This window comes from Lipophrys pholis, assembly GCF_963383615.2.
Source record: "Lipophrys pholis genome assembly, chromosome: 12".
Taxonomy (NCBI): Eukaryota; Metazoa; Chordata; class Actinopteri; order Blenniiformes; family Blenniidae; genus Lipophrys; species Lipophrys pholis.
In genome coordinates this window covers 20,494,297-20,513,083 of record NC_137641.1, presented here as the reverse complement: position 1 = coordinate 20,513,083, position 18,787 = coordinate 20,494,297, and the positions used below count along the sequence as shown (strand labels likewise).

Below are 18,787 nucleotides of genomic sequence, written 5' to 3'. Positions count from 1 at the left end.
TTTACTTTTTCAGTTATCAGAATAATCTTATCACAGATGTCAACATATTGAAAGAAAAAAAAAAAGTCATGCTCTTTTTTTTTTTTCTTTTTTTTTTTTAATATATAGAACTAATCAGTTAATCACTACCTGCTTGGTTGCTTGTTATCACGTTGAGCAGATTACATAATCCGGAGAAAAGCAACTGTTGCACTGACAGGGTACGATAGTGCTACCTTCAAAGCCTACGGTTCTTGTGTATATACTGGTTTTGATTGTTTGCAAAGCTAGTGGGTTGTAAATAGTTATTTTAATATATTTATGTATTTTATAGTCATATATGGTTTGTTGAATATTCACTGGTTAAAAGAAACAAAACATTTGCCTCATGCCTTATTTGGACATACTGTAGACGGGGGGGGGGGTCGGTTGGTACTTTGAATACTGCAGGTGCTTTTGTTCGGGGGCAAGTAGATGGATAATTCACTGTTACATGACCTGCAGTTGCTTGAAACCAACAACCTGACACAATAAACTAACAAAACTGAACACCTCATTACTGAGTCGCTTGTTTTTTCTTCTTGGATAAATCAAACAAATTCAGTGTTTAGTGCTGTATCAATGTCTGATTTGAATTTCACCGAGTTCTTTGTAGTAAACACAAAACTAGATGAGCTCCTTGTAAATTACTCAATTATAATTCATCCTCCTAATGCACAAAAGGGGCATTACTCGAGTTGTACATGCTTCACCTTTAAATTAGGAGAAAGCTGAAACAGTATGATTTTTTTTTTTAAAACATCTGGCAAAGTAAATCCAAATCCCTCCCTTCAGGACTTGATATAAAACAAACTCCTCCAGAACACACAGATGCACTTTAACACTGGAGTCCATGAGAGAGCAGAGAGCTCTGTCACCATTTACTTAAAACCCCACAATTCTCCCTAAAGCGAACCACTGAGCTAGAACAGCCAGAATATTGCTAAAGTGAGTTCTTATATTTTTACTTTTATGTCTGAAGTCAGAAAAGAGCTTTTAAACCCAACCAGCCCATCCCAGCTGACTATGGGTGAAAAGCAGGGACCAGTTATCGGAGAAGATGCCAAGAAGGCCGGGCGGAACATGCAAACTCGGCAAAGCCCAGACTCAAACCAGGGACTTCTCTCTGTGAGGAAAGAATACTAACCACTATACTACCATACTGCTGTCCAGTATTGTGGAGCAGTTCTCAATGTCCACCACTGGATGGAGCAATTTGCTTTCTGATTAATGAGCTCTAGTCCTGTGCTTAAACTACAAACTCTAAGGAACCCTGCTGAAGTTGAAACTGTTTGAGTGATGGTGTTTTTCTTTCCAGATGTGCATGCTCCTGTCTGTCCCCGGGTGTGAACGTCGTCTCCCCATGTAGAGCTTCCTTTCTTACTGTAAACAGTTCAGCCTTATGCCTGAATAAGGCAGTGAGGCTCACTTCTTTTTTTTTCTTTTTTTGTTGCCACCGTTAACCCTTGGTAGCCCACCCCAAGGTCGTGTCTGCAACACTAAGTGAGATCTATGGTTTTAGAAATTGAAAGTTTATCCAGCAGAGTGTCCAATTAATTTTCACATGACATCATCCACGATTCGGAGACAGGGCAGAGGAGAGATGCTGCCATCGGTGAAGGAGATGGACGACCAGAGAGCTGATGTGTCCCTCCCTTCCCCTTCCTCCTCCTCCTTCTTCATCCTTTTTTGGGAGGTTCACGTAGAGCAATCTCTACTTTCTCTCCAAACAAGCATCCTCATGAAGCTCTGCAGAGCGAGGTGTGCTGCCAGGGCTAAACTCTCACCTCCAGAGGAGTCCAGGGGAGCAGGAGGAAGAGCTGAATCCTGGAGACGGCATCCGTCACACATCCTGGGAACAGGTGAGACACACAATTCCCCAGTCGGGGGATTTTTTGTTTTTTTGTTTTTCGGGGGGGAAATTTTTGGAACCTGTGTCTCAAGCACATAGTTTCCACACAGTTATCTCTGTTTAGTTCCACCACATTACTATATTTGTACTTGTCTCTGCACTCAGCCAGCTGCTGACATACACAGAGGAGTATTCCAGCAGGACAAACATTTCTGCTTAGACTCACACAATTGTTTATATCGCCTTTACCCGTGGACTTGCATGGACAAATGAATGTGGTATTTCCCCTTTGCATTCTTTAGATGCAGTTTAGCAGTTGTTTTCTTCTTTTGTTTTTACTTTGTTGTGAATGATGAAGTTATCAGAGCAAAGTTGTGATTTTTTAAAAACTTTTTGACAGAGTGGTGAGTTTTCACCAAATCCTGCTCCTCTGTTGACTCGCCTCTGCTCAGTCCTTTTCCCGTGAAGCGTACGTGTCCGGGCAGCTGTGATTTCACGCGACAAGATTTTGCACATCAGTCATGGGGTCAAACTCGGCGTCAATCACCAGCGAACAACTGGCCGCAATCGAGGATGAAGAAGTTCTCAACAAGATGGTGAGCCAGCGCTTCATAACAGACACGGAGAGATGTTGCTGGAGGAGAAAACGTGAGCCGTGGCCGCCCGTTTTCCCTGTCTTCTTTTTGTCCAGCCGAATTTTTTGACACTTCGGTTTTCTCACTCTTTCTTCTCCCAAACTGAGTCGAGAAACGTGGACCACCTGGATTCACTTTGCACTTTACATGCACATGGCACGAGACAAAATGATTCCCTCCGCTTGAATTAACGGACTTTACAAATGCTGTATTAGAACGAAATGTGAAACGTGTTTGTGTCAACGTGTTTCCTTCTAATCCTCTAACCTCTAATTATCCGTTCTAGCTGGACAACGCAGCAGATTTTGAGGAGAGGCGGATGATTCGTGCTGCACTGAGGGACCTGCTCAAGAAGAAGAGAGGTCGACTCAGGCAATATAGATATTTCGGTGACGTAGAAGTCGGTCGATGAAGTCGCTTATTGACTTTCTGCCGTCAGACAAGCGGGAGCAGGATCGGGGGTCGAGGCAGCAGGACCTCAGACAGCAGGGCCTGAGCAAAGGAGGGGCACCGGGCGGAGCTGCGAGCGTAGGGAGAGCATCCCTGAACCAACAGCCACCAACAACAAAAAGTGAGTCCCATTCGCATTGTCCCGGTTTTTAGTTTTCAAGGCTCATCTCAGTTCTTCACTTGTCTTTTTTTTTTTTTTTTTTTCTTCTCTCACAACAAGCCGGCCAGCAGTCATCCTACACTCCCTTCAGCAGAACAGCAGGGAGGTGAGTCACATAACTACGAACAGCTAAAACATTTAAACAGTCCCAGACCAGCACCATTAGCTATATTACCGTTTAATAAAATCGTCTCGATATAACAGCCAGTGATTTGTGTAAAGTTGTAGCCGTCAAACGTCAACAACGTTTGTCTTTGAAGCGGAGCGTTTACCCAGTTTGAAGATAACCTGTGCTTTCTGTGCAACTCCTGAGTGTCTTTGTTTCGAAAACGTTTCAGCTCCTCCGCCGTCTCGGGCCAGCAATGTCCTGCTGCTACAGTACCCAATGCTAAAAATGTCAAACAGATGCTTCTAGACTGGTGCAGGGCCAAAACAGAGCCATATGAGGTCAATATGCACTAACTCTCTTTTGCATGTGAATTACGGCCGAGAGGAGCCGCACATAGCTCTGCCACTTGTGCCTTCTGAAGGGACTCTTATCTGGCCTGAAACAGGGAGTGGACATCCAGAACTTCTCTTCCAGCTGGAAAGACGGCATCGCGTTCTGCGCGCTGGTGCACCGTTTCTTCCCCGACTCTTTCGAGTACTCCGTCCTCAACCCCAACAAGCCCAGGGACAACTTTCAGTTGGCTTTCAGCACCGCAGAGTGAGCACTCCCTCCTTTTCACGAGAATGTAAACGGGCCTGGGGTGAAATATGCCGTCACACATTAAAGAGAAAACTTTAAACTTTACACTTTTGACAGGATGTTTTCTCTGTCGGTGTCGGTCTCAAGTGTTTTCTCTATGGCAGGAGGCTGGCGGGCTGCCCTCCCCTGCTTGATGCTGATGACTTGGTCCGGATGAAAGAGCCTGACTGGAAGTGTGTGTACACCTACATCCAGGAGTTCTACCGCAGCCTGGTGGAAAAAGGATTGGTCAAAACCAAAAAACGGCCATAGACTCGGAGCAATCCAACTCTGACTTCTTTTTATAGGAATTGCTGTTTCATTTATCGCCACAAGAGAATTATGTTACACCCCCTTTTTCCAGCCACGTCTTGTCTTTGATTTTTCACATCTGGCCGATGTAGCATTTGAATGAAAATGACGATGTGTAGTATTGTTGTGTGTTAGCAGGGACTTCTGGGTGACTCAGTGGACAGCTGGTGCTTACGATCAGTGCATTCCACTGAGATTACACATCTGTATTAATCCCAGCAGAGCCATAGTGCATCTGGGAATGACTTTTATGATGCTGTTGAGGGCCTGAGAGTGTGAGTATTAAAGATCCATTTATTGATTGTTCACTTCATTAGGTGTGACGTTTGATCTATGAAATAAATATATTGCAATGGATGTTGACTAGTCTTTTGCCTGAAACTAGATTTGATAACTTTGTCTGATGTCGCGTATCATTTGAAACCCTTGAAGGTTTTTAATGGTCCTGTTTTGATTTCTGTGAATGTGAAAGTCTAACAGTTGAAATGTCATAAAGCTCAATTCTCAGTTCAGTGCTTTAAAGGGCACTCGGTGAAATCTCGTCAAATTTATATAGTGTGATTAAATAAAACGTCCGGTTTAAAATACTTTCGATAAGGATAATTGTTTACATGATGAATCCTGTTGAACGGCTTCAAACTGACCACAATCACCATCTGATCAATGTAATTTATGAGAATTCCCATGATTTCAGAATGGGTTTCTGTAAAAGTTTGCCCACACAATTCTGTCCTACTAATGTTTTTTTTACACAAAAAGAAGTCCAGCGGCAGCTTGACAATAACCGTACTGACACTGTCTTTTATGTGCACGCTCCCTGTATGAGGAAGAAGTGTGGAGGAATTATTTTGGCGCTGTTTTTGCATTTTCTCAGAGTCCCATTATCACAACCTCCATGAAAGGACATTTCTAAATCTCACAGTGTTGCATCATCTCGGATTATCCTGGCTTTGGCTTGACACTTTAAATTTACAGCGGAGAGACTGCTTGTTGAAGGGTGAAGTCCAGTATCTGTGTCTTCTATGAGCCCTCCAGCTTTTATTCATTTGAATATTTAAATTCCTACAGTGTGCATTTGGATGCAATACATGAGTGATGCATGATGGGTGCATATGACAGAGAGGTAGAACTGAGGCGACAGAGCAAAATTGTCAATAATTAATCATACCTTCAAATATCCAAGCTGTGAGGGATATGTGAGGCACAGATACAACCTAATAGAATTAATTATTTGATCGACTGCATGGTGGTGAGTGCATGATATTGTGAGGGCTGCTGGGTCGTCCTTTGCAGCTGCTATAAAGATATCAGAGGGGGCGGATAGGTAGCGTTGCCAGGCGTCAAATTTCATTATTGACATGCTGATCAATCCTCCCCATCGGTGACGCATTAATCTGCCATCGGTGCGACAGGACAGGCATTCAATTACATGTGGCAGGCTGCACTTTGGCAGCTGATTTCTTTATTTATTTTGGGGGGTTTTGCCTTTCCTGCTGTCCCCGCCCCCAGAGAGAGAGAGGGAGAGAGAGAGAGAGAGAGAGGGAGAGAGAGAGAGAGAGAGAGAGAGAGAGAGAGAGAGAGAGAGAGAGAGAGAGAGAGAGAGAGAGAGAGAGAGAGAGAGAGAGAGGTGCAGGAGGTGCAGGCGGGATGCTGTGCAGAAGAAGGAGGGGGAAGAAAACAAAGTGCACAGCAGCTCCGGCCAACTGCGTGGTGCATAGGCGGCAAATAACAAGTAGGATGAGTTTTAATAATCAGCTGATGGATTGTAGCTCACAAATCAACATGCAGGAGTCCGCGCGCATCACGCGTGACCGCTCTCTGTCCTGACAGCCGAGAGGCGCGCGCAGTACCGACGGGGCCGGGTCCGGGTCCGGGTCCAGCTCCGTGTCCCGGACCGTACATCCATCCAGCCCTCGCCTGAATGTGACAGTCTGGCCGTGTTGTGAGTGGAGTGGCGAGGTGGAGGGAACAGAAGAGGAGACTGATGACTGATCTCCTCCTTCACTGTGGATTTTTCACATCACCTTTGCGGTTCACCTTGGAAATAAATCAAAAGGTAAGACTTGTTCCAGCAGGTTTACAAGGGAAGCAGTGGAAGCACTGCTATTGTGGTGATAAAAAAAAAAAGATAAATGTCTTTTGTGACATTTTAATGAGCCCTAAAGCTGGTACCTTTTTTCAGATCATGTCATTGGGACTGAAACATGAAAAAGGGCCATGTTCTCATATGTGACTAATCCCTTTTGCACTTTCGAAGTGGGATCAATACAAACCTGTGTGATCACCACCATTTCCACTGTGGTCACGTGAATTTCTCAGTTTGCTTATTATGAATTATTAAAGGGGGTGTATGATTTCTGAATGGGGACATGAAAACAAAAGGAAGGGGTGGGTTTTGTCCTCCTGTAATATCAGGCACCCTCCTGCTTGTGACCTACAGTATCTGTTGACATTGTCTGATGTGCTCCATTATGTTTCTGGCCACTGACTGACTGAGTGCATCTCTTCTGGAAGAGGAGGTCAATCACTTTTTTGTTGTTGTTGTGGGATGCTGCTCTATGACCAGCAATTATTTATCTTGCTTTAAAAATAGATCCTGGGTTAATTAATGTTGCTGGGCAGCTTTAATGTCACTGAGGACCCAGACCTGTTAGTACTTGTTATTATAATGTCATCAATGACCCCTGGGGAGGATGATGTGGACAGGAACTCACTCTGAGGTATTAAATAATCTTTCAGCCACTGCAGGTACCTCTTCTATCTATGTTCTCAGTATTTTAATGATGTTGTATGTTATTTCTATGCTCTCTGGAAGCCGTACTAAATTATTAAAACCCTGTGTTGCCCACACACTCTTGCAGATTGATGGGTAGCCCGCAGCAGGTCAACACAGACCCTTGTGGTCTCAAAGTACATCCTGGACCATGTGCATTAATCAAAGCCAGCCCGGGATTACCTCCACAGCTGGCAATTCATGATGCACCTCTCACTCTCAGCCCACCAGAAGCGTCCAGGAAGCAGTCTGGATCGAGCCCCGTACAGGCTGTGCCTCCAAAGGTTACAAGCGAAATGGAGTCAGGTCAGGCCAACTCTGGGTACACTTCAGCACCACCAGCAAGCATAAGTCGGCCCAGACCGACTGCTCTCAGAACTCAACCTGCTCCCAAGCTGACCAGGACCTCAGTGGACCCCTCCGAGGAAATAGATTTGATCCCCGTTTGCATTCCAGGACCCCAGAGTGCCAACATCCTGCCACATTCTCCGACAGATTCCTCTTTCCCTCTCCACAGCCCCCAGAGTCCCCACAGTCCTCAGCCTCTCCTCAGCCCCACTCCCAGTCTATCTCTGCCCCAGTCCAACACCAACCCGCCCTCCAGCCTCAGTCCGAAATCCAGCCTCAGTCCGAAATCCAGCCTCAGTCCAAAATCCAGCCTCAGCCCTCCTCCACAGACGACCCCCTCGCCCGGGAGCTCCTCTCAGAGCCAGGCTCAGTCTGAGAAGCCGGGAGAAAACAATGACTTCAGGTGAGACACATTATACCACTTTTATTGAAAATATCCAGCACATGTAATTCCCATCGAGCCAAACGGAGCTGCAGTCGGTGGCTGCAGGAGAGCCGGCGTGCGCCACGTGAATCACGGCTGCAAATTTCACTAAGAGCTTTATGAAACTAACAGAGTGACACATTTTGTTGGCAGATTTCCCAAAGGCACTTTTGTTGTGTTCATCACTCATAAATAAAGGCTGTTCTTAGAAGGAACTTAGTGTAAATCTCTGGAGGTGTGTTTATACAAAGAGAAAAAAATTATGTTCAAAGTTTTTGGTTTTTTATGAGCTCAAGTGATCACACAGATAAATATTTCTTTTGCAAGGATCAATAAATATCACTTCTGTATTTGCTTAGTTTGAAAGACATTGATGGATTCTGTCTCAGTTTTTCGTGTTTATCTTTTATGAGTTATGAGCATTTCTCTTTGGTATAGAGTCTCGATAGCTGCCAATTAAAAAAAAAACATGAATATATTGAAAATGGAAATGTGAATATCATCACTGTGTACAAAATGTTGCTGTACATCAGTCAGCTATTAGACTTTAGAAACTTCCTAAGCTGTTCAACAATAACATGATTTTGACAGAAGTTAAAGCAACAGCTTGCAAATACTCACATCATTTTAATGAGTATTATTTTGATGTGCTTGCACTGTGATTAGTATTTTTTTTTTTCAAGTATACAGTTTGATTTTTAGAATTATACTGCAACTTGTATTTGTCACTCCTGAGCACCTGCACAGTTAAATACTATTCAAACCTGCATTTTTGTTGCCAATATGTTAACTGTTTGATCAAAGAAAGGTTTTGCTTTACACCGTGGCGCTGGTTATCGTGTTGAAGCACAGTAATGCATGAAACTCACTTATACATATCAAACTTGCTGTATTTAATAATAGCGCTTTCACTTGTATTTTGATTACATTCTAAGGAACAAACAGTAATTCTACCTGAGCACAACTGAGCTTTTCCATCTCTGGATTTAAAAAAAGGTTTAAGCAAAAATACAGTTTTAAATCCATTTGAATATTAGATTTACAGATGAATGACTGGAAGTCAATGGCTGCTAGAAGGAAATATCAAATCACAGAATGTGCTTTGGGAAGTGGTCAGTCGTAAACACACGATGCTGAGCGAACATAACAAGAACAATCAAAGTCAATTAATAGACTTTATGAGTGCATCAATCCTGTTTAACTGTTTCCTTATTGTGCGAATTGACCCACATGTGAGCGTGGCCCAGGTGGTCCGGATGGTTGTCCTGTTATTGTGAGGCGGATGGCTTATTTCCTGTCTCCACTCATTCATGTAAAGTGTCCTTGAACAAAAATAAAAAAAAAGAACCACTGGCCAAATCTCTTGCCGCTGATGAAGGACATACGCCTCACATGGCTACTACAATTTCATTTAACAGAGACTTTAATCAAAAGCAATTTGCATATAAATATCATGAGGGAGCAAAAGTCTTGTGGAGAATCTAATGACTTCGGCAGGTTGGAATTTGTGACTCCGGCCCCTGTCCGACACAAACAGATGGGTAATTGCGACTGTAAAGTGCTTTTGAGATTGAGGTGCTGTGATGTGATCGCTGTCTTTGTCATCACACGTACAGACACCAACTGATAAAAAGTTAGAGTACAAGAAGCTGAAACATTTCATCTACATAACAAACATTTCTGTTTCATTTCATAACAGTTTTTCGATTGTAGGTCAAAGTAAGATGAACTTCTTTACTGACTTTAAATGGGAAGTTTGTGAATATTTGTTAGAAATAACTTGCTGGGGGGCAAATATCAATAGATTGAAAGACCGTAAAAGAGATTGTTTGCTCTTAATTAATTATTACTGTGGGTTACGTTTCAAAAGATATTTAACTTAACCACTGAAGTTGTCTGTCGGCTGTGTCACCGGTGCACGCGCGCACGGGAACACATAATCCTTAGTCATCATGGAGGTACATAGAGGTGCTTAATTGTGCTTATCGCTTTCCTATATACAGAAACCCTGATGAAAGCTATTTCTCCGAGGATTACAGGATGGATTATGTCCTCTGTCAACCTTCACCATATAGTGTTTTAAAGCTAATGCAGCATTTCCTCTGTTTTTCTATCCCTTGAAAGGGTGTACATCGTCACGTGGAACGTGGGATCGGCCGTCCCGCCAGATGACATCACTGCTCTGTTTGGGCCAAATGTTTCAGATGGGAACATTGACATGTTTATCATCGGGTAAGCAAGTATTTGTGCACGGCTCAGCAGTGCCAGAGAGACAGCCGTGACTGCCCACTCAGTCGTCTGCTTTATTTTGATTCGTCCTGTCCCATTAGCCATTACAGTACTTTTCATTATGATTTGTGTACGACATTTCTCTACTTTCTGGCTCCCTCCAGACTCCAGGAAGTCAACTCCATGATAAACAAGAGGCTGAAAGATGCTCTGTTTTCAGACCAGTGGAGTGAGCGCTGCATGGACACACTCAGTCCTTTTGGATATGTTTTGGTCAGTTAACTCTCGTCCCTCACATTGTTCTGTTTTTTTGGTGTCATTATCAAAAAGATTTTCCAATAATCAATAGACTTTGTTTGACCTCTCGTCTGCTCAGGTGGCATCCCAGAGGATGCAGGGCGTGCAGCTGCTGGTTTTCTCCAAGTTCTGTCATCTTCCATTCCTCAGAGGGGTGCAGACAGAGAGCACGCGCACAGGACTTGGAGGATATTGGGTACGTGCTTCGCATTGGAGAGTGCCACTCTGAGAGAATCAGAGATTTGTGATGTTGCAAAATTTGAGGTTAATCCGCATCACTGAGGTTTTGGTCAAAGTTAGAGTGTGTGTGTGTGTGTGTGTGTGTGTGTGTGTGTGTGTGTGTGTGTGTGTGTGTGTGTGTGTGTGTGTGTGTGTGTGTGTGTGTGTGTGTGTGTGTGTGTGTGTGTGTGTGTGTGCGTCTGCCATCCTGACAGTCGGACCATGCATCCACGGCTGCATGTGTCGGTGTGTGAGTGACCTTCGTGCGTGTGTTGATGTCAGCATCACCCCTGGCTGCTGCTGGTGCAGTCTCCTTCTCTTTGAGGTCAGTGCAGCAGCAGCAGCAGCAGCAGTAGGCTGTCTGGCTTTGTGGTTATGTGAGTCAGTGTCAGATAAAACACCATGACCTTGATCCTGGATGCAGATCTTAAGTGAGATGCATTTGTGTTTTCATGCTATTATTCAAAAACTAAACAAATGAGCTTCAATTGTCACTACGTCCTGTTTTTTTTTTTGGTTTTATTTTGGCACTCCAAGGGGAATAAAGGTGGAGTCAGCGCAAGGATGACAGTGTTCGGCCACCCGGTGTGCTTTCTCAACTGTCACCTGCCAGCTCACATGCAGAACGTGGAGCAGCGGATGGAGGACTTTGAAAGCATCCTTCAGCAGCAGCAGTTTGAAGGAGGCGCTGCTACAGGAGTACTGGACCATGAGTGGGTGGTTTTTGACATGTTTGACATATTATAACAACACGTTTTGTACATTTACAGAAATGTGCTCTGGTATTTCTTCATTATTACTTTTATTTTTCATTTTCTTTTGTCAACTTTTTAATTTTGCCTCTGACATCAAATCATAAATCTGTACAATTAACTTCTTTTATTTTTTTAACAGATCCTTTATTTTATTTTTATTTTCAGTGTGTGTTGGTGTGTGTTCACCTCAGTGAATGGAGTAAAAAAAAATCTCAGGCAGGATTTTTCTTATTAATTATAGTTTATGTCACACTGGACAGATTTAATGAAAATGTAGAATGTGAAGATATCAAAAGATGGGACAGAGTGAAATGAGTGAAAGTGGTGTGTGACACAGAGAAACATTTGTTTGTGGCATTTTTATTTGCACCAGAGTAGCTTTTGTCACTTCAGTGAAGAATGCTCTTTAATTCACAAAGCATTTCTTTTTTTATACTCTTGATAAACTACAACGACTCTTTCTAAAGCAGTGTAACTGAGGAAATGATAATATGCATCATATCGCAAAAGTATTGCAGTCTAATATTTTGTCGAACAGCTCTTGAGTTTTGTATCACAATTCCATACACTAATAATAACATGGCAATAATTTAAGTTGACTGAACGCAAAATGTTGCAATAAATGTGCCCTACAATGTTTACTGGTTTCATTTTGTGTTTCATTTCAGTCTCTACTATCTACTAATGACACATGTTTCTTCTCCCCTCAGTGTCGTCTTTTGGTTTGGAGATTTAAATTTTCGCATTGAAGATTATGACATCCACGTGGTGAAATGTGCCATTGACAGCAATAAGCTGCCTCTGCTGTGGGAACGGGATCAGGTGAGGCACCTTCGGCTTTTGGACCAATTTACAGAAACAGATGGGTTTTCGTGGAAGATTTAAGCCGCCTGTTTGTCACTAACCACGTCCAATAGAGGGAGCCGTTGCTCCGTGTTTTCAAACTTCACCTTCTGAATATGAATTTCACTTCCCATATGTGAGCTACTCAGTTTTTCCATTTCTCTGATCTCTCCATAGCTCAACATGGCGAAAACTGCAGAATCCATCCTGGATGGCTTTATGGAGGGGCCTCTCAATTTCCCACCAACCTATAAGTTTGATGTGGGCACTCATACATATGACACCAGGTCCATCCAGCTGCCTCGATCACATGCTCATTCTTCAAGATTATTATTTTTTTTATTTTTTTTTAGAAATAAACACTCATCTGATCAGCTGCTGATCGTCTGTCTCTTGTTTATGTTTCATCTCTGTCAGTTCTAAGAAGCGGAAACCTGCCTGGACAGATCGTATCCTCTGGCGCCTTCGTCGCACTGGCTCCCCAGTTCCTACCCACAATGCCGCATTGCAACGGGGTCTTACCTCATGGTTGGGTGGGGCAACTAAAGTGACACAGCATGTGTATCGAAGTCACATGGGTTTCACCATCAGTGACCACAAGCCTGTTTCTGCCCTGTTTTCACTGCATGTGAGACACTTTTGACACACGACCTTTGTCAAAAACACCAAAACAAATGTCTTAACAGCACTGGCTTGTTATTTTTTGTTTGGTTTGTTTTGTTCCTGTGTTTGTAACTTGTGATGTTTTCTCTAGTTCCCATTCAGGGTGAGTACACCTCTGGTGGAGCTGCAGTTCAGCCAGGAGTGGTGCAATACCTCAGATGCTACTGTCAGATTCACTGTTGTATCAAACTACCAGCGCAGCTCATGGGACTGGGTGGCAATATACAAGGTTCTTTTCAAGTCGTTCATACAAGTTCCTACTGTTTTGTTTACCTCCAGTGTCAGGAATGAACAGTTCTGTCTGTGATTGCTTTGAGCAGGTCGGATTCAAACATCACAAAGATTACCAGGCATACATCTGGGCCAAAGGGGAGCATGCAACACAGGCAAGTCACATCAGAGACTTGACTCCATTGAAAACTGTTGAGCTGGAGCTAAACTCTGAGATATTTTGGGTGTTTGACTTTCTCCAGGTGACATTCTCAGAGGAGGATTTGCCCAGGGATGATTGTGAATACATCCTGGGTTACTACAGTAACAACATGAACAGTATTGTTGGATTGTCGTCACCTATTCAGGTAATTGCAAGTTGCAATCTTACTACTTCCCATGATATATTCATGAGTGGATGAACGTACACATTTGCATGTTGAAAACTATATACAATTACCATTAAAAATGCAGCAGTGTCAAATCTAAGTAAGATAACATAATTGTCATTGGACATTACTGTGCAATGTTCGACACTCAATTAGAATAAGAATATGAAATTGAAATTGAATAGTTTATGTGCAGTTCAAACTTCACAGCTTTTCGAGGCCAGTCCATGACTCATGTTATGCCACTTGCTGTGCAGCAGGTGGCAGCTGTAAATGCTGTTTGATTTTAACAGTTGTAGTAATCTCCGGGATGTCCAATTGCTGAGTTTAATAGTCTATTTTCTAGATACTGGCTTTACAAAACTGGGCAGGCTGGGGTTAGACAGGATAGCTGGGCTTCAGTAGTCATAGCATATACATCAATGGAGTGGCATCCTGACTTTTACTTTCAGTACTCACTGTTGAGAAAACTTTGAAGCAAAAGGAAAGTGTTATGCTTTTTTATGCTTTCTGTGACATTTATAACTTTACATGTCAAATTAGGTCAAATAGAAATGGAAGTTGCTCCATTGAGAGGCGTGCTGAAGCTTCAGACTGCAGTAAACACTTAATCTGGTGGACAGCCAGATGTAATCTAGTTACTAATTTCATTTAATGTTTATCAGCTTCACACAGCCCAGTCTATAAAAAGAATATCATGACAACAGTGTCAGATTACAACCATTCATTGCTGGATGTCAATAGGCTCAATGTTGAAAAAGAAGCTGGCCAATCAGAGCAAAGTACCCACGTCATTGTAGGGGTAGGGGTTCGTCTTTTTAAGTTTTAAAACAATTAAAATAGGTTACAACACTGACATCCACCACCTTATCCTAAACCACAGGGAGGTCAACTCTGAAGAGTCACGTGTTTGTATATGCCATTAATGTATGGGCAGATTGATTCTAAAAGTATATTTAACTTCTTTATAGGTGTATTTAGACACATGGCCTCTTATTTAATGACCATCTCCTCCTCTTGTTTATCCACAACAGATCAAAATGCCCATGCACAGCCCGACTGTGTGTCGCTCCGACAGCTCAGACGTCAGCTCTGAAGACGATAGCACCCTGGTTCTGCTGGCTCCCAACTCCCGCAGCCCGAGCCCCAAAACTGGCAAACACCACCATTGTCACCTTCGTAGTCGCAGTCCCGCCGTACCCGCTCTTGCCTCCAACCCCCTGCCTTCCTTGCAGGGCCTCCACCTCAGCCCTCGCCCCAAGGAAAGCCAGACACGAAGCCGCTCACAGTGCTCGGCCGCTAAGAAAGAGCGGCTGGTTTCCCCCGATGCGGTGCCGTCTCCCACCATCAGTCCGCTGAGCCCCCGCAGCCCCATGTCTCCGGGAGGCGGAGTCAGTGCCCCTGAGGCCTTGATCGCTGCCATCTTGGGTGAACACAGACCAGCTCAGGTTAGCCCCACGGGGGTCAAGCAGATAGTGAAAGGAGGGGAAACGGACAGAGCAAAGAATGTAAACATCAAGAGTTAAAATGAGATCAGAGGCGATATCCATGCGTTCAGGGTCTGAGCTCAAACTGTCAATGTGCTTGTAGAAGCAGCACATTCGAAGACTCCTAATGTAGATTGCAAACATTCCACCTTGTAGCTCTGCGCTCTCCTGTTTCTGAGTCTACCACCATCTCATACATGGCTGTATGTACTATATCTTGGAGTCACACGTGTCCAGACTCTCGATTACAAGTGCTTTTATAGACTCATAAGCTAATATCATACGCAAGCAAACATATTGAATGTGAAACCAAAGTTGAAGTTATCCTGTGACGGGACGTTATTGACAGCAATACAGATCGATGTAAACAGTCTCGTATCGGAAATAAGGACCCTGGACCACCATAACTGATGGTTTCATAGTTCATGGCAGGGAGAGTGTGTGTTTGTGTGTGTTTTTGTGTGAACATAAATAAAGTGTCACCAGATGGTAGATTAATGTGTCTCTCTATGGGTCTTGGTCTGTATTCCTCAGATGAATTTAATGTACACGGAGCATTCTATCACCTCGGCCAATCAGAAATGTCCATGTGACTACGTGAACTTGAAGTGTAATCCTAGACCAATGCTCTTATTCTTGTTCTTAGCAGCTTTGTGAATACAGCCCCTGTTCTATGGAGGTCAGTGAGTGGATGTTTAGGCTAATGTGGTGGGGGGGGGTTTGTTTGTTTCCTTTGTTGGCTTTCAGGAAACAGTGTTGTTTAACTGTGTGAGTGTGCAAATAAAATGTTAAACAAATGGGACATAATGTAATATGTTGTTTTTTAGGGAAAAGACTCCAAAACATGAAGATGAGTATTAGCTTGTGTGAACATGCGGAATCAAATCACTCACAAGATTTGACTCAACAAAAGCCAAAAAGATTGGCAACTGGAATTTTTTTGTTAAGAATATTTGACTTTAGACTTTACTATCTTCTCTTCAAGTTACTTTGAATAAACAAAGATCAACGTGAAGTCAGCAGAATCCGAACACATGGCTGGAGAAGGAAGGACAGGAGAGAGCAGATAACATATTGTGTTATCTGACAAAAGTCCATTTTACTATATGTGAATCTGGATAAAACAACCTTTATAACCACGACAAACCCTTATTGAGTGTCCCTCAGTGAATCTCATCGCATGGCTAACAGAGAAACGCAATGACGCATGCACTCATTTACAACTGTGTAAAATACAGTCATCAATTAACCTCATATACTGTAAGTGTGTTTGGTTTGCAGTTAGAACAACAAAGTTGTTGAAAAATCCAAAGTCTTCTCACTGTGTAAGTCACATTAACAATACAAAAAAACCGATCAAACCATTTGTAAAATACTGATCATGCAACTGTCGGCTCATCGAAACAATATACTGTTTATCTCGAATGCAGTAAATGGAAAAGTCAAAAGGTAATATGAGACTTGTGTAACTTATTACACTAAACAACATACAAAACGAGCTTTTTAAAGTATTTTCCCAGTGGGACCTCCTAAGGTGTTGTGTAGAGTTGACACTGCAGTAATGGACTTTTGTCTTAATGGCTGAGATTAAGAGTTATTAAATAAACAATGCTGACTTTTTATGTCACAGACTGCTACAAAATAGTCCATTTTAACTGTCACACTTTGAAAAACATTTAAACACTTGTGAAACATTTAAAGTACCCTTTTTCCAGACAAGGGGATAATTTACCTGTTTGATCCTGTTCAGACAGAGCGTGTACGTACGTCATCACAATAACGTACAAAAGGAGACCTGAACATGTCCCCAAATGGAATGAAGTTTGTTTTTGTGTTGTTTTTTTTGTCAATCACCTTCTTTTTTGTGAACGCACAATGCTGTTTTTAAAAAGGCAACTCATTTGTGAGAGGGTAATTATGATGTTATTCAAAGATGAAGTGGTGTTTATTGTTTATACTGCATACAAGTTGGGCTGCATAGATATAATAAGGTTAACAGAAAGATTTTAAAAAGTTTCAAATCAGTGACGTGGTCATAATATTATATGTTGCAGAGACAAATAGAAAAAAACAGACATTATGCAAATCTCTCGTAACTTTTAGTCAGAATAACTGCAACTGTGAATACATGTGCACACCTTAGGGTTTGTCCTAATGTCCATAATTATTATAATTATAATCACTTTGTGGATCAACGTCAATGGTCGGAACCACACAAGAAAAGAGGGCTCTCCATGAGGAACCAGTTTTATGTGATGGTGCCATCAGAGTTCATGTGCCACTGTTGACACAAACAAGTCATGAACCTTTAATTCATCAATCTTCTATATTGTTTTATCCAACTCAGGGATGCAGGAGTCCAGGTGTAGTTTAGGCATTTGTGCCTAGTCTAGAGGGTCTAGATATGTTTGAAAACAGGGGTGTTCAACACGCTTTAATTCAGGGGCCACATGCAGTCCAATTTCATCTTGAGTGAGCTGGACTGGTAAAAAAAAAAAAGAAAAGCCTTAATAACTTTTAAATTGACATTTTTAAGCTTTTTCTTTGTTGAGGCACAGAGTATACGCAATGAAAATGTCCATATTTTCACAAAACATAAACAATTACTCCCAACATAACTACAATCTTAACATAAAGTTATTTTAATGATACCTTCTGGTGAAAAATGCAATGAAATGTCCCAAAAAACCTTTCCTAAAGCATGTTTTAAAAAGAAACCCTCGCCTTTTCTGCCTGGCTTTGAGGTTAGTTTGATAGCAATGAGGTCACTCTCTCTCGTGGTAGTGTCACCAATATCTCTGCTTGGTCTCATCTTTGTGTTGTGTCTGCTACTCTGAAGAAATTTGTCCAAAAAAGTCTGTGATTTCTGTGAAATTTCAATCATTTTGCTTGGTGGTCTGGCAGGCTGGATTGGAGCCTCTTGCAGGCTGGTTTTCAGCCCACGGGCCTAATATATAATGCTTTTTTGAAGTGTTCAGGACTGGTGTGAGAAGTAATGTTTGAGTAATTTTTTTCTTCATTCAGAAACATTTCCCTGCATGCAGACCTGCTTAAGAACAGTGTATGGCTCACACACATTGCACATCTTTGTTTGAACCCATTAACACATTAAATATGCCTGTGCAGGGGAGGGGGCACAACATTTTTGAACAAAATGACAAGATCAATGCTTTGAAAAAAGATAAATATCTCCTTGTGGGCAAGTCATGTTCCTAAAAAAAACGGCTCGACATGTTCCACAATGCCCGCCATGAAGGACAGCAACTGGACGCGGCAGGAAAAAAAAGTAATGAAGAAAATGATCGCGACATCTGAATAAACTTCTGGAGCAGTTTAATGACTATTTTCCCGAGAGACAGAGGGGAGGAGGACTGGATGAGATTTAGAATCAACATGGAAGCGTCACGTTGCCAAGCAATGAAGAGAGAGTCAGCTTTTGAGAGATGTCATGTGACGCCACACTGAAAAAGCCTCTCCTCTGCCTGGTGCAGCACAGTGACGAGCAGCAAAAATCCTCCGAGCGTCCAGCACTTCTTATCCCTGTGGGTGTGACTGATCAGCTCTGGTTGAGCTGTAGACACAGAAACAGACTCCACATTGAGCTTCTCTCCTGTAACTCCAGACTAAAAAAACATCCCCTGTTCTCCCATTAACTCCTCCAAATTCAATCTGTTACACCAAACAGCACCACTTAATTTACTTACTGACAAGGTGATCAAAGGAAAAGTGAATTTTGTATACTTGATACCTTTGAAATACTTCTCAGTTGCTTGAGTTTCATGTATTTTGGATGAATGGCGAGCTTGAAGTACCTGGGTGTCAACATCATAGGACCTGACGTGGTCCTGTCACATCAACACTCAGGAGAAGATGCCTGAGGGACTTTAGGCTCCCTCTCAAGGTGCTCAGAAACCTTTACACCTGCACCATTGAGAGCATTTTAGCTGGGGGTATGGCCAGCTGGATGGGCAGCGGCACCCAGCAGGACTTCTTGGC

General features: G+C 42.6%; 2 protein-coding genes across 3 annotated transcripts; both read left to right on the top strand.

Moving 5' to 3' along the window:
- Window positions 1-1,538: 1,538 nt before the first annotated feature.
- Window positions 1,539-4,510, top strand: smtna (smoothelin a). 2 transcript variants are annotated; one of them, XM_080476508.1, is made up of 8 exons: window positions 1,539-1,880; window positions 2,323-2,466; window positions 2,792-2,867; window positions 2,945-3,076; window positions 3,176-3,221; window positions 3,454-3,562; window positions 3,670-3,821; window positions 3,968-4,510. In XM_080476508.1, exons 2-8 carry the CDS (start codon window positions 2,392-2,394, stop codon window positions 4,113-4,115), a joined length of 738 nt encoding a protein of 245 aa, XP_080332634.1. In that variant the 5' UTR covers window positions 1,539-1,880; window positions 2,323-2,391; the 3' UTR covers window positions 4,116-4,510. The 2 variants fall into 2 exon arrangements, with proteins under 2 accessions (XP_080332634.1, XP_080332633.1); XM_080476507.1 differs by having other exon boundaries at window positions 1,735-1,880; window positions 2,271-2,466.
- Window positions 4,511-5,748: 1,238 nt separating this feature from the next.
- inpp5ja (inositol polyphosphate-5-phosphatase Ja) lies at window positions 5,749-15,592 on the top strand. Its single transcript, XM_080476500.1, has 13 exons — window positions 5,749-6,210; window positions 7,016-7,678; window positions 9,824-9,931; window positions 10,093-10,201; window positions 10,305-10,421; window positions 10,982-11,157; window positions 11,910-12,021; window positions 12,220-12,329; window positions 12,460-12,670; window positions 12,797-12,934; window positions 13,026-13,091; window positions 13,179-13,283; window positions 14,339-15,592. The coding sequence occupies exons 2-13, from the start codon at window positions 7,020-7,022 to the stop codon at window positions 14,828-14,830; spliced, it is 2,403 nt and encodes an 800-aa protein (XP_080332626.1). The 5' UTR covers window positions 5,749-6,210; window positions 7,016-7,019; the 3' UTR covers window positions 14,831-15,592.
- The last annotated feature ends 3,195 nt before the right edge of the window (window positions 15,593-18,787 follow it).

Bases quoted from the DNA above. Each gene is read 5' to 3' on its own strand.
- smtna (XM_080476508.1), top strand. From the start codon at position 2,392: ATGGGGTCAAACTCGGCGTCAATCACCAGCGAACAACTGGCCGCAATC. The intron at 2,467-2,791 runs GTGAGCCAGCGC...TATCCGTTCTAG, and splicing joins AAGAAGTTCTCAACAAGATG to CTGGACAACGCAGCAGATTT. The intron at 2,868-2,944 runs GTCGACTCAGGC...TTCTGCCGTCAG, and splicing joins CCTGCTCAAGAAGAAGAGAG to ACAAGCGGGAGCAGGATCGG.
- inpp5ja (XM_080476500.1), top strand. From the start codon at position 7,020: ATGGGTAGCCCGCAGCAGGTCAACACAGACCCTTGTGGTCTCAAAGTA. The intron at 12,935-13,025 runs GTTCTTTTCAAG...TGCTTTGAGCAG, and splicing joins ACTGGGTGGCAATATACAAG to GTCGGATTCAAACATCACAA. The intron at 13,092-13,178 runs GCAAGTCACATC...GACTTTCTCCAG, and splicing joins AAGGGGAGCATGCAACACAG to GTGACATTCTCAGAGGAGGA.